Raw genomic sequence first — 16,366 nt, 5'->3', positions numbered from 1 at the left:
AACCATCAAACGCAAGATGTAATTTATAAGGTTTTAAAATTTATAAAAATGAAGCAGAAAATATACAATTGTTAATAAAAAACTTTTATTTAAAAAAATGTTTTATAAAAGGTATATATTATATTCTAAAAATGCACTTTTGGTTTACATCACAGAACGTTTTCGGACTGTTAAGTCCATAATCAGTAAAGTTAGCAGGTAAACATAAGTAATGTTACTAAATATGTGGTTCTAAATGATGTAAATTTTTTTAATTAATACATATTTGTTGACAAATTTAAATGGTGTTGGTGTATACCTAGTAACTGCACTGATGATGGACTTATTAGTCCGAAAACTTTTTGCAATGTAACCCGAAAGGTCATTTTTAGAAAATATATCTTTTATAAAGGATTTTTTAAATAAAAGTTTTTACGATTTATGGTATATAGCCAACTCAAGAAATTTTATTTTTTTTTTGTGGATTTTAAATTGTTAATAGGTTTAAGGAAAATGCAGAAATGCAGAGGTGTTTGTATGTGAATCAAGATGTATTTGCTTGTTATATTGATTACAACAAGGCGTTTGATAACGTCAAGCATGACCAACTTTTAGAGATCTTCTGGATCTTTAGCTCTGGAAGCTAAACAGTTAGACACTCGCGATGTAAGAATAATATCTACTCTGTATTATAATCAGAAAGCAGTCGCACGCATCGAAAATAGCACAACAAATGAAATTCAAATTAAAAAAGAAGTTAGACAAGGATGTGTGCTGTCACCATTGCTATTTAATCTCTATTCGGAAGAAATTATGAAGAAAGCATTGGAGAAAGAAGAGATTGGGATAAAAGTTAACGGACAACCAATGAATAATATTAGATACGCAGATAATACGGTTTTAATGGCGGAGACAGTAGAAGACCTGCAAGCCATTTTAAACAAGGTAGTCACAGCTAGTGAAGAGAAAGGGTTAACAATGAACGTCAAGAAGACGAAATTCATGATTATTTAAAAATAACAAAGATTTTATGCAAACCTGTACATTCACAATAACGAAATCGAACGGGTGCACAAATATAAATATTTGGGAACAAGCGTTAATAACAACAATGACATCACAGAAGAAATAAAAACTAGAATTGGAAAGGCTCGAGCTGCTTTTGTTAATATAAAGGACATTCTAGGAAGTCATGACATTAACTTAAACCTGAAAATGAGATTGGTTAGATGCTACATCTTCTCGATACTGCTGTACGAAGTAGATACTTGGACTTTAAACAAGAGCAATATTGATAAACTAGAGGCCTTCGAAATGTGGATATACAGAAGAATTTTGAAAACACCTTGGCCAGACAAAGTAACAAATAGTGAAGTTCTTCGAAGAATGAACAAAGAACGGGAGCTGTTGATCACCATAAAGAGAAGAAAGTTGGAATATTTTGGTCATGTGATGAGAGGGAAAAAGTACCGATTGCCCCAGTTAATTATCCAAGGAAACATTCAGGGCAAACGAAGCGTGGGGAGACGACGTATATCTTGGCTGCAATTTAAGAGACTGGTTCCAGTGCACTTCTAACCAATTATTTAGAGCAACAGCTTCAAAGATACGAATAGCAATGATGATTGCCAAACTCCGTAGCGGAGAGGGCACTTGAAGAAGAAGAATGTAGGTGCCGCTAAATTAATATTATTTTTAACATAATTTAATTTTAAGGTTTAAATCTCTCAACTAAAAATAGAATTGCTGGTACAGGTCATCACATTGGTACTGGAGAAAAAGTGCTTTCTTCTGCGCTAAACAAAAAACGAGAACATAGCAGAGTAATACCACTAACAGTTAATGTCTTACATAAAAAATTTACTGAACAATGTGGTCATTCGGGAAGTATTGAAACGTTAGGAAAATAAATTTGTTAATTAGGTTTCCGTTGAAAAATAAAACATAATCAATCGTCGTATTTTTATAGAAAAGCATATACAAAAATTGCGTCTAGAATATTTATCTAGAATTAAAAAACACCGATGCAAAAACAATACAGTAGTGTTTGCCATTGAAACTGAATTTGTATTCTAGTTACATCAAAGAATATAATTGAAGTGATGCTAGCGCAAAAATCCTAGAAAATACATTGCTTATGGATAAAGGCTTATAATTGGTAATGGCAATGAGAATACTTTGTAAAAGATTCGTATCTAAGGAGAAAATCACAAATAGAAAGACTTGAAAGCATGGTTAAGAGATTGCAATATTTCATTTGATCATAACATGCTTCGACCTGACCTTTACGATTTGATCAAAATCAATAAGCACAGGTTTGTAAAATACGTACCTGATTTCATCGCTAGACAATATGGCCATGAGGAAGTAAAACTTCCACCTTATCATCCTGATGTTAATAAAAGTGAATGGGTTTGGGCTGCATTAAAAAATTATGTGGTATCAAGAAATGTAACGCGTAAATTAAAGGATGTGATGGAACTATACGATGACTTTTTTTAATTTTCATCTGGAGAATGGTAAAATGTATGTAAGCAAACGATCCAAATAAAAGAAGAATTTTTTTTGTGAAAAATGGCTTTGGCAGGGCAAATTATCCAGACTTGTTTGTGTTTATTGTTAAACGACTGAATCGACTGAATTTTAATTATTATTGATTGCAGATTCATAGTCAAAACTTTCTTGTTATCAGTTATCAATGTTAGTACTACATATACCTACCTAATATTTTTATGGATACATAAATTTTGTTTTGATGTATTTTTATTTTGTTTTTTTTTATTCTTTTATTATCTTCTTGTTTTTTTTTGTTTTTTTTTCTTATTTTCTATTTTCTTAATTCTTTTATGTTTTTTTTATTAACTTGTGGTACTTTTTTTTGTTTTTTTTTTTGTTTTTTGTTTAAACCATATTAATATATTATGCCTATATACTATTTACAACTTGTATTTACATATTTTAACATGTTTGTAAATGCATAAATTTCCATATTATTTGAAAATATTAAAAGATTAAGGTTTATTGGAAAACAACACTTAAAATTTATTAATTTCTTATAAAGTTCGTTTATATTATTAATTTATAAATCACATTCTAATATAATATGTGTTAGATCGCCTATTGTGCCACAAATACAATTGGGAGTATTTGATAAGCCGATTCCATGAATGTACGATGGCGTAAGAGCATGATTTGCTCTCAGCCGATTAATGGTCTTTATAAAATGTCGATTAGATTCTGTGTAGAACCATCTTCTTGAGGGTAACCTAGTAATACAATATTAAAATTTTAAGCCAGTCTTACATTCTCTGTAATGTAAAAGCCAATTATTTAAGTTTTTGTCTACTAATGGTGTCAATATCTGTCGCTGGAATTAAATTTTTGTTTACTTTTTCTCCAAGCATATATGCTGATTTAGCCAAACTGTCAACGATCTTATTGCTTTTTTTATCCCGAATTGTCCTTAATCCATGTAATTATTACATTTAATCCTAATTGTATAGTTTCATAAAGAATTTTAAGAATTTTCAGTTCAATGTGGTGTATGTGTTTAACTGTTTCAATGTTGTTAAATCTGTCGACCACGCTTTTATTGTCAGTAAATATAACATAGTTGCTAGTCGGATTCAGTACTACATGCTAAAGAGCAAACATTATTGCCATCATTTCTGCTGTGTATATTGAGCATTCACTGGGTAAGCTATAGTGGTGATGGTAATTTTTATTTCCGTGGAAAATTGCACAGTCCGTTCCATTTGCATCTTTTGACCCATCAGTAAAATTGTACTGATAATTTGTCCATTTTTCTTTAATAATTATATCAAACATATTTGGGAGTAAATGTGAGTTTAAATAACATATCCTAACCTTTCTATCTACAAAATAGTATTTTTGCCATTTCACCGTAGTAGGGCGGAATTTGGCTTTTATAGAGAATATTGGTATATTTTATCGTACTTAGATAGCTTTCTACCAAAGGTATAGATTTTTTTAGTTCTCCAGTACCTATGGGTAAGGTCTAAAACTGATAGCCCATTAAGATCTTAAAGGTATTTACAATTTTTGGACATAATTCGGACTGTTAATTGGTCGCTAAGGAATTGACGGCGTAAATGCAATGGAGGTTCCACCGCTTTATTTTCTATTATTTGGACTGAAGTGGATTTTAAATAACCTAGGCATAATCTCAGGGATTTATTTTTTTGAACATCAAGTTTGTTTAGATGTGTATTGGCCGCTGATCCAAATAAATGACAGTTATAGTCGAAAATCGGCCTGGTCATATTACGGTAAAACATCAAAGCAATATTTGGATCTGTTCCTGAATTTGTTTTACAGAAAGTTCTTAAAATGTTTATTGAGTTTTCTAATTTTTTAACAATTTGATAAATGTGATCTTTCCATAACAATTTTCTGTCTACATAGGTACCAAGATACTTAATACAGTTTTATATAGAGAAATTAAATTTTCCCATATTAAGATTGCCTTGTGGAACTCTATATTTTTGTGAAAAGTAACACACTTTAGTTTTTGTGTCAGAAATTGATAAACCTATTTCTTCATAGTACTGATTTACAATTTCTAATGTGACTTTCATATTATCCTCACAGGTACTCAACAATTTTCCTGATGTATATAAAACAACATCATCGGCATATTGAAGAATTTTTGTATTGTTGGGTAGATTAACTTCAAGATCTATGGTGTACAGGTTATATAAAATTGGATTTAACAATAAAAAATCTGTAAAAAGTCTTTGATTAGATATAAATCTTAAAATAAATGTTGATGAAAATTTTAATGACTATGATAACGAATCTTAAATTCAATTTATAAGTATGTACAAAATTTTTTACAGGTTTTCTGTAAATATTTAATAAAAGATTTCTATATAATCAATATTTAATTATAACCTGAGTTTGGTTTATTACAAACGGTTAATTTTTATGTTATTAAGTACGATAAAGAAGTTCTTGCAATTTATTGAGAAAAAGAATAAGCCGATGGAAAAATTCAAAGCCTTATATTAATTGGCACAATTTAATATTTGTATTCTTTTGGAATTTGGGAAGTTATATATTTTGTTTATTGTGAAATTTAAGTACATTCATTTCAGAAAAGCTGTAAGTTAAAGAACACTGTGAAATAAAACACAATTCGGTACGAGACCGAATTTTTCTCATTTTCCAATTGATTAAATCTTTTTCTTCAACTAACTTTTTTAATGAAAAGTTAAAAGTTCATAACAAACAATAACGACCAATTAGAAATTATTTTCTAATTCTAAGTAAAATAGTTATAACAAAGTGTCGAAAACTACTTGGCAAAAATATTCTGAATTTACTAAAAATGTGCATCTCTGACATGTACTTTCTTTTATATCAACTCGCACTTTGTAGCTCTTTACTATTTTGGGCTAGCGTAATAATAATTGTCAGGAGTAATTATGACATTTACGTGTTTTTAATGTTAGTAATATTACAGGTCTCAAAACAAATAATAAATGAAATAATGTACGCAAAATATTAAGTTAATCCCTGGTAATACTACGAATCACAAGATTAATTGTTATTCGATTTTTTTAAATTTTATTACTGATATGTAGATAGTTTAACCTTTCGATACCGAAGGGTCAAGTTGTTTTGAAGTTGACGGAGGGGATACATTATGTACCCCATGCATTTTTATAGATTAAATATTAACATAATGCAATAATTTTAGTTAAAACATAATTAAAACAAATGCAAGTATTTTTTATTAAATATAAGTAACAATAAAAAAACATTCTTCTTAGTTTTGAAAAAATTAATTATCGTTTTTTTGATTAGCTTTACATTTTGTACATAATATTATTGTTTGAATTGTTGTGGTTATTTGATGTTCAGCACAAACAAATAATTTACAAGAATTGCACGTTTTTCTGCTTTTGCGGTCCTTCTTGCGTGGACAAAGTAAACATCGCTCTGAGGATTTCAAGATGGTGGCGTCGTTTTCGCGATTCTCCCTTGGTGCATAATTCGTACATCGCGTTTATAATTCGCTTATGGAATTTTTGTGGACTTTGTAGTCGCCTATCGACATGGGGCTTTATAAGTTTAGTATATATATCTATAGGTTTAGTAAAAATTCTCTGCGTCTGTGAGAAGCTTCATACGCACGAATGGAATTCTTTGTCGTCCACAGTACGTATGCATTCCGACCTGCAATGTCTAGAAGATTTTAAAACAAAACAAATGGCCATCTCTTAGAGGCTCTTTTACAAGATTATTCATTTACCATCTTATCCATAGTATCAATGGCACCTTTTGTAGAATTGTAATGCAAGATTATGTCTGGCTTATAGTCCGTCTCTTTTCCGCTAATTTTATCGTCGTTATGTTCTGTACTCAATAAAATTACTGCCTTATTCTTTTTAGGAACGTAAGAGGCCAGTGTTATTTCCTCAGTGAAGGCAAAAACTGAGGACTTTTCTTGTCTAGAAATATTGGGTAGTAGGGCTGGAGGGATATCCTGCTTGTTTTTTCGAAGTGTTCCACATAATGTTATTTGTCGATCTAGGAGTTGTTTTGCCAAGGGAACACTGGTAAAGAAATTATCAGTAGTGATGTCATAACCATTTTTTAGAAATGAGACCAAATCAAGTACTACTCTTTTGCCCTGGTCTTTTTCTGGTTTGTTACCATCTTTTCCAGTATAAATCTGAAGGTTAGCAGCACAGGTGATTGTTGCATCAACTAGAGCCCATATTTTGATGCCATACTTGGCTGGTTTTGATTTAATGTAGACTCTAAATGGACACTTACCTCTAAAACTTACAAGTTGTTCATCAACAGTTAGATGAGAGTGGCACTTAAAACTTTCTTTACAGTGTTCTATAAACTTTGTAAACACTTCCCTAAAAGCTGCTAGTTTGTCAGAACTTCTACGTTCTTCTCTAGTGTTCAAATCATCGAATCGCATAAGTGAAATTAAATCTAGAAATCGGTCGCGTGACATGGCAGCCGGAAAAATAGATCGACTGTACAAAGGGTTTCGACACCACAAAAAGTGCACTGGTTCCCTATTGGCTTTTAGCGCACCTGCCGTAATCAAGAGTCCCAAGACCGCATAAATTTCCACTGAATCAGTGGGCAACCAGGTTCTTGTTTTATTAGGATTTTTCCCATTCCAATCCTGAAAGTATTTCTCCGCTTTCTGGTTTGTACATTTGACGATGATCTCTACAATTTTCTCATCTACAAATAATTTGAAACAATCACTAATTTTAGCGACATTTGTAGATTTTTCTGTAAGCCCTGGTTTTTCGAGCAAGTTTTTTGTGCGACATCTAGTTTGTCGTAAAGGACGATTTTTCCAAACTGTACCATTCTTGGAAATAAATGTGGAATCTACTGCCCCCAAAACTGGTTTATCAGAATCATTACTGTCGCTCTCAGATGGCTAAAATATAATAAACTCAAGATAGAAATATCGTACATAAAACAAAAATAAAAATTACCTGCAGAATTTCAGGCTCATATTCCACTACTTCTAAATTATCATCTAATTCTGAATCATCCGATAAACTATCTCTTTCAGAAAGGTAATCACCATCACTTTCCTCTAACCACTGCACTGCAGTTTCACGATCCTGTTCTTTCCAAAGGTCTAACTTTATTTTTTTCGACATATCTGTAAATCGTGTAATCACAAATGGATAAACTAAAACGGTATGTTAGCACTAAGTTATCCACAGAACTGATTTGTGTGTTATTGCAAACAACAGGTTGGGTGCCGTGTGCAAAACGTCTGGTTTAGTCAGTGGCGTCGACCGCAATGAACTGTACCGCGGTTGACGGAGGGGGTACAACTTGTAACCCAATCACAGAGCTGCACTTTTCATAGGTAAAATATGTCAAATTGAAAACAAATGGCTGGATATGCTTTTATATATCCCAATGAAGAAGTAACTAGAACAGTTAAACAAAATTCCAACATTTTTAAAAATTATTCATGAAAAATCGAATTTGGGGTACAATCTGTACCCCCCTTCGGTAGCGGAAGGTTAAGTAGTATAAGAGTAAGATTTAAACTTATTACCTAAATGGAACCATTTGTAAACAAATAATTTCAAAAAACAAAAAAGTCTTTTAATTTTTCATTGGCTTTTATAAGCTCGCTTTTCAATATACTTAAACATTTCCGTTCAAGATTATAAGATATTCAAGAGTATAAAATAATACAAAAGAATATTTTTATTTAATTTATTTTTAATTGATACATTTGCCCAAGAGTTAATCAATTTGCGGACTTTAGCAAACATGATGTTAAAATATATATTCGCTTTAAGAAGAACTTTAGCAAGTACGGCTTTACCAAGAGAATACGAAAGTTAATAGATGACAACAAACTTATTGTGAAATAAAAAAAAAGCTCATAAGAATACCTACAAAACGAGCAGAAATAGTAGTCAGTTTTGATCACCAGCCTTTTCACTAATGTGCCATCGTAAAAAATTTTAAAAATATTAAGAGGTAAATTAGAGAGGGACATTGACTAAAAGCCAAGTTTAATGTATTAGCTATTATGAAGTTAGTAACACTATGCACAGATAATACTGATTTCCAACTTAATAATGATTTTTATTAGCAAAACTTGGGATTAGAAATGGGCTCATCCATATGTCCATTATTATCAGATATATTCATGAAGAATTTCGAACATAACAATGTACATAAACTTGACAAACAACCCACGTTATGTGGATGATGTGTTCGCCATTTGTCCTCATCGAACAGAAGCATTGGCTAAATTACTGATGGACATCAAGAATAAAAAAAATTTCATTACATTTACCATGAAAAAAAAAATAATTTACTTCCTTTTCTATATGTGCCAATCACAAAAGGGATACATACGCAGCCAAAGTTTAAAGAAAACCAACCCACACCAACAGATATTGAAACTACCACTCAAACCACAACGTGAACATCAAAAAAGGAATCAACAAATCATTATATAATAGAGCTTAAAACACCTGCTTTAAAGAAAAAACTTTTTAAGAAAAAAAAACCTGCTATCAAAGATTCTAACAACAAAACTACCCATTGTTATTTATTAACAAGGAATTCCATAAGATAGAAAAACAAAACAACAAGACACAACACGTAATCCAGCAACACTCACGAGAAGGGACTTAAGAATGACAACAATATTATATGTAAAGGGCTTACTTGAAAAACTAAAAAGAATAGAAAACAAGTACAAGACTACAACAAAATCAAAATAACCAATACACTTAGATCTGTCATGCCCAAAACCAAACCTACTAACACACAAGAGAAATCAAAGAAATGCACCTATAGAATACTCTACACAATTCATATGCAATACACAACACACGTTCACTAAACAGAAACAGTCTACACACATACAAACATTTACAGCCCATATTAACAATGCTGAACACATTTAAAAGTAATCAGAATTTCGGCCTAATATAGCCTAATTTTTTATTAGGCAAAACATCCACCCTCAAATATTTTTAGCTAAATGTGGCTGTTGTCTATAATATCGTGTAAAAAGGTAAATCAACCTCCATTTTTTTTTTACCATAACTTATTAGTCATCTTATAGTTCCTTTATAAATCCTATTAATAGACTTTACACAGTACTTACAATTTGTCATCATTTTTGAAGCTAGGAACTTATCTTCTGATTTACGTGTTTGCCAGTATCTGTTGTTTTGGTCGTTTGTGCTTCCATCGATGAAACGCGTCATATCTGATGATCTCTTTTAATATCGGACTTGGATATTTTTCTAGTTCTGCGAACTTTACTTCAGATTTTTACGTATATCACTCATATTTGTTAAAGATCTCTGTACAGGAAACGGTTTGCGACGTATCCAGGTACGTTAACTGCTTCACGTAGGCAGTAATTATGGGCCGCCATTAGGTTTTGCTGATGTGTCCCTATGCGAGAAATGCATTAATATGAATAGTACGATGCTGTGTGTCAGTTTTAGTTGTTTTTGTACGCAGTTTACTTTTCTACCTATGAGTTGTCTTATTACAGCTTTGGCTACCGCTGCTTTTTGTATTGTTCTATGGAAGTTTACATGATTTTTAAATGTTAATTCTTGGCCCATCGTAGGTATTTAGCATCACTTGGTGGTAATAAAAGATGGTGTTTGTTTAATTTTCATAATTTATTTGCTTTTTATATATCTGAAAGATATAAGGAATAAATTATTTTATACAAATATCGATTTCATTTGATACGTATCCTTTTTGTACTACAATAAAACTATAATAAAAGAAAAACTACTAATCGATAAATTAGCACGTACATGCATTGCTTTTTAATATATAGCACACAACGGCTAGCAAATATTTACACATATTGAAAATAAAGTGAGAATTCCGTGAGTATTGCAATTATCGTAATTATATTTCTTTAAAACCAAATAACTATATAATTAAAATTTTTGCTCGGGTAGATATAAAAAACTTTTATAATTTTAATCTGAAAACTCACTGAAGAACACAGGCAAATAGTGCTTTTGCGACCAATAATTGCTCTCAAGATTTAGTAACTCATTTGATTTTCTTGTAAAAATGTTAAACATGGAAAAAATATCACAGTAGATAATTAGTATACCATCATCACAACATTTACTAAGAGATTTCAACCGTGCATTAGTAAGAATGATTCCGATAAATACAAAGTAGATTTTCCTGAATACTAAGCCAATAAAAAGAGTTCGCTAAATAGCAGTGTATTTACTTCGCTAAACTTTATTCTCAAATTCGCTAACCTATTAGAAATGGTTCAATAGATAAAATTAAAAAAATTGTAAAAAGGTCTGAATAGCTGACGTTTTATAAAACGACAAAAAGTGGTGTCAAAACTAAGTTACTAGTTTATGCCATATACAGTATGTTGAGTTTTAAATTAGATATACACCCTATAAATGGCAACACTGTTGGCCGTCGACTTTCTGCGCACCCGCTTCATTAACCCGTCGCCAATAATTTGTCATTATACAGTGGTTGTTTAAAGCGTTAACAGCGTAGATCTTTAATTTATTTTTGTAAACAACATGTTTGTTTATACGCACGCAAAAAAAGTTAAAATAATAAAATGGTTTTATGGTGGTAATTCTGGACACAAGTGTGTAGAATTATTTTCTCAGTTTTTTTGAAGGGAGATCACTTTCTTGCCTACAGTCAATACATAATATTGTTAAAAATGTTGAGAGTTGTTATTGCCACAAAAATTGCAGAAAATGTCACTTTTTTAAATATTTCAATCACCAATTGACTGGGAACCAGTAGGCAACAAGGCTCTGCAGAGGTCCTCAAGGCAACTTACTTGCAGTCAGTCAAAAAGATAGTAAACTATAAAAAAGTAGCATGGGCAATAAACTCATGCGAGCCCTATATATCACTAGGAATCGATGGTATGTATCCAGTATTATTACAAAAGGGACCAGAACTTTTGTACAGCAGAATATGCAATATACTCAGAAGTAGTGTAGCCTTTGGGTACATACCTATAGCATGGAGAGAGATTGAAGTACCTTTCACCCCTAAACCCTGTACAAGAGAACAGGAAAAGGCAAAGTCTGTAAGATGGCTTATGTCATTCTGAAGTCTTATGTCATTCCTACAGAAGACATTAGAGAAACTGCTCGACAGCTATATTAGGGATGAAATATTGATACACACTCCAATACATTAAGAACGACATGCCTATAAAGCAGGGAATTCAACTGAGACCACACTAAACAGACTGGCGAAAAAAGTGGAGCACAATTGAAAGTAAAGAGGTGGCTATAAGCCTTTCTGGATATAGTGGGGCTTTGGACAACACTTCGATAACATCCATAGCCAATGCTTTGAGACGTAAAGAAGTGTAGTATGTAAGTGTATGTGTACATATGTTTTAACTGGATAGAATCTATGCTCAGAAATAGAGTTGTAAATACCACTATCCTTATAGAGACTGTGCTGGCCCGGGTCGACAAAGGATGTTCACAGGGGGAGTACACGGGGTAATTGCCGGGGTACGAAGTAATATACCTTAATTATCCAAGAATTAGCGAAAGCTGCACCTTGACGAGAAACTGCGCCGTCTTTCCAGTGCAGACTTATGCAATACTGCAATGTGAAAAAGGAAATAATGAAAGAGCTCTTAAAAAAAGCAAATTTATATAATATTGTCTGATATTCTAGCAACACTGAAGGCACTGACGTGTCAGGAATTGACGTGTAGGCTGGTGTGGGACTGTAACAAAGAACTCAGTGAACTGGGTGATTGAAACAAGGTTAACCTTGTCTGGGTATCAGGACATCAGGGCATCGAAAGCAACGAAAAAGCAAATAAACTTGCAAAAAGAGAATAGAAAAAATCAAACGACCTAGCTGTAACTTTAAGTGTACCAAAACTGCAGTTCGTAGAAGTTTAGAGGACTAGATCAGAAAGAGTCAGGAAGGATACTGGAAGAGAATTCCAAAACACATAGAAAAATATTCATTGGAAGACTATGTAAAAACAGAAAACTGCTTTATATAGGCACAAATTGAGAACAGTACCAGGAAGATTGACTGGGCATGCACCAAAAAATGTCTAAATAATAGAGACTATACAACATGTATTAAGCGAGGCACTGGACCGTTAAAGGCAAAAACTGAGAATATGATAAAAACCCTGGTAGATCTAGGACAGACCAAGCAAAAGGCCTGTACAAACTTCTACAGGGTACACAAATTCTAGACTAGGTGTAGAAGCACACATAATAAATTTTACCTTCAGTGATTACGGATATCTTCAGAAGGGCCCAGGGCAAAATCTATTTTTCTTTATATATATATATATATATATATATATATATATATATATATATATATATATATATATATATATATATATATATAATGGAATTTCAAATATTATTTTTGTCGAACATTCTGTCGGATTTGCTGTGTTTGGTATTTGGTGGACAGCAACCATTCTTGGGAGATTATTTCTGTTATGTACATTATATTAAATAGGTCTAAGAGTACTTGCTGGGTATCATCTCAATGGTATTAGGTATTTTTTAAAAGATTTTGTATAATTCTTAAGTCTTTCTCGTATTGCTAGTCATCCAAGAATTTTCATCAGTTTTCCATGTCTAACTTTATCAAGTTCTTCCTTAAAGTCAATAAAACACATGTACCCAGAACGATTGACATCTTAACATCTCTGAATCAGACCTTGAACGCTGAATAGTGTTTATTTTGTTCCAAGATTATTAAGTAAACCTAATTGCGTATCACTAACTTCCCCTTTAATTCTAGGATAACTTCAGGAGTAAACTATTCAAAAAAGATAACTGGTAAACACTCAAGAGATCTCTAAGAAAGTAAAACAGCCAGTATACCAAAAACCGGTTATCATAGCATGTTTCTCTGCATGTTCCAGAAGGGCTAATAACTTTTGCAGGTATCTCATCACCGGTTCCTCTGTATTTTTTGTGACTTACCCCATTATTTTGAATAATTTTGTTTTATTTGGTTTATTTATTTCTCTTTTTTTTCCTGTTAGCAATATTCTATTTTAACGGAAACTGATTACTAGAACCTGAAACTTACCATAAGTAGTTGCCACAGCAAGTAAAACTTGGTATCTAATATAACTAAACATTTTTTACTTCCATAAACCAATTGATAACCTTAAAACTTACTTTGTTCAATTTCGGAATTGTCCAACGATATTTCTCCTTTACTGAAATCTGGATCAGAATCAGAACCTTAAAATGGTTTCTCAGGTAAAGAAACATGTATATTCTGACATTTTTAATAACTTAATCGGCACAGAAGTATGCAATGTGTAACATTAGCACTAGAATTACATTACATTAGTAACAAGTTAGAGACATCCGAAAATTTTAGATTTCGTCACTTAACATGTTTTATGACCGACTACTAATAAAATTTTAAAAAGTTGCAAAGCTCCAAAAAATATACAAAACGAACCCCTGAAACGTAACACAAGATTCAGTCCCAGGAGAAATACACCAGGAATATTTGCACAAATACGATAACCAATGAGGCTCAGAGTTGAATATTTTGTCACGTTTCAGGGGGTCGTTTTAAACATTTTTTGTAGCTTTGCACCCATTTAAAATTGTATTAATTGTAAGTTCTGTTATTGGTTTGGTCTAATGTTATTGTAGATAGTTTTAGAGAATATATTTAAGACATGTTAAGATGCTTTATGTTTTTTTGTATAAAAATGGCGCATCATATGAAAAACAAAAAAAGAGCGGTTTTTTGTCACAAATTAAACGAAAAATTTAAAAGTGATTTTTAATTTGAAATATCTCAGTGACGTACCACTGTTTTCTTTAAAAAATTGAGACCATTACTCGTATGCGTTAATGATGAATATAAAATTCTTAGTTGTATTGAAAAAATGCGCAATAAATAAATCATTAGTTTGTAAGCAAAATTTTGACACCCTGCATTTCGGAAACCGGAGCATTTTTATGAGCAAAATGTCATTATTTTTTTAAGTAGTCACTTCCTGAAGTTTGTTGCACTTATTTAGTAACACCCTGTATATTATACAAATATGTATGGACTAACTAACAAGTCATGGCTTAATAATAACTTTTGATTAGCATGACCAAAGCTACCTCTTTGCAAAATTTCAACCAAACTAAAACCAGTTTTACATAAGAAGAGTGCCGGGGTCCTTTATTTTTTAATTATAAACCGTCCAGCTTTCGGTAAGTAATAAATAAATATACTTCGCTATAGCAAGTAAGTTATAAAATAACCTGAGCAAAAATCTTGGCATGAAGAATTAAAAACGGGACGAAGATTGCATGTTTTATGTGTAGTACTCTACTTATACACGTAAAGCGTGCTATAAAATGAAATAAATTAAATATGGCAATAAAACGAAAATGTATACAAAGCATTTTTATTCATTTCCCTTTTACAAAAAACGTCTTTTTAAATTTGTAAAACAATAAAATCTCAGGGAAACTACTTTATATTCAACGTATTTTATATCCACTTTAAAATCATAAAAAGGCAATCAACGTTTAAACTTTTTTCAGCTCGCTCAGCTTTTACCGATGGAGGAGAATTTTCTGCTCTTGTTTCGGTTCGACAATCCCTTGGAGTCCAGCGTTGAATTTATGAAGGTGAGTTTTTTATAGATGTTCTTAAAGTTAGTAGAGTCAGTAACTTTTTTCTGTAGCTCTACTAAATATAACTGTTTATTTCGTTTTTGATGGCTGGTAACGATGTTGCGTTATATCTAAGGGGCTATTACGTTTTCATAAAACATTTACAGCTCTTCCATAGTGGCTTTGCCGGTTAGCTGTGCAAAACGAAATAGGCTCATAATAGCGATCATTGCTGAAAGCTCTTAAAATAAAATTCGGGCTGATATACTAACAGAAGCATATATTTTGAACACGACTTTTATTTGAATATTATTAAAACGTTTGTATTTTTCATTTCTTGCAGCAATATCAGTTTTCTGCTGCTTGAAACAAATTTAAAAGCTGTTTACCTTTTTATTTACGTTCCGTTTGTGTTCTATTATTATTTTTATTTCTTTTGTAAACTCCGTAACCTAGATAAGATCTTTCTTATATTTCATAATATACATCTTTTGACTTATTTATGACTTATTTTGAATACCTAAAATATTCCGCAAATATTTTATCTTCGTATTCTTTATTTTGGCGTTACTTTTATATTATCCAATTTTTGTTCTACATCATCGGAAAGAATTTTAAGTGGATCTGCACTTTAAAAGATATTAAATGAGATAAACGTGTAGTTAAGTCAAGGATTATAGAATACAATTTTTATTTATTGAATTATTTCGAAAAGTACTGAAATAAATATAAATAAAAAAATTGTAAAGGCGTGGCCAAAACATTTTATATACAGAATTATTGTAAAAAACTTAAAAAATATATACATAAAAATATATTTTGTGTTATTGAAAAAAATACGTTTTTGTTTACAACTAAAATGGTCGTGTAAAGCGGAGAACACATCTAAAGCGAAAACGATGGTGATCGCGTTCACGATGGCGATGGCGATCTCGGTTTCTGTACAAAGCGAACACATCGGACCGATAGCGACCTGCCATCTCAATAGTTTAAATAATACAGTTGTAAATATAGTTTACTAAATGTTCGATTTACAAGAAGAAAAATAATTGCTAAAATTTATTATAAGGTGCGTTCTATTTTTTCCATTTACAAATGCAGATATTTATGCAGTTTAGTTTGCAGAAAAAAAAAAGAGATGTTTGGGTTCAGGACATTCTGAACCCAAACAAATCGCGGTCTCCATCGTGAACCCCATCCCGTCGTGATCGCTTAGTTGT

General features: G+C 31.6%; 1 protein-coding gene across 2 annotated transcripts in view; it reads left to right on the top strand.

The window, feature by feature from the left end:
• The window catches only part of Cbp53E (Calbindin 53E), a 579,284-nt gene that overhangs the window by 278,494 nt on the left and 284,424 nt on the right, over positions 1–16,366 (top strand). For both annotated transcript variants that reach the window (XM_072523348.1, XM_072523347.1), the window contains one exon: positions 15,075–15,161. In XM_072523348.1, coding sequence (XP_072379449.1) covers positions 15,075–15,161 — 87 coding nt within the window. The remainder of the gene's footprint in view (positions 1–15,074; positions 15,162–16,366) is intronic.

Source organism: Diabrotica undecimpunctata, chromosome 2, assembly GCF_040954645.1.
Source record: "Diabrotica undecimpunctata isolate CICGRU chromosome 2, icDiaUnde3, whole genome shotgun sequence".
Classification (NCBI taxonomy): Eukaryota; Metazoa; Arthropoda; class Insecta; order Coleoptera; family Chrysomelidae; genus Diabrotica; species Diabrotica undecimpunctata.
The sequence above is the reverse complement of the archived record's forward strand: the minus strand, read 5'-3'. Positions and strand labels throughout refer to the sequence as shown.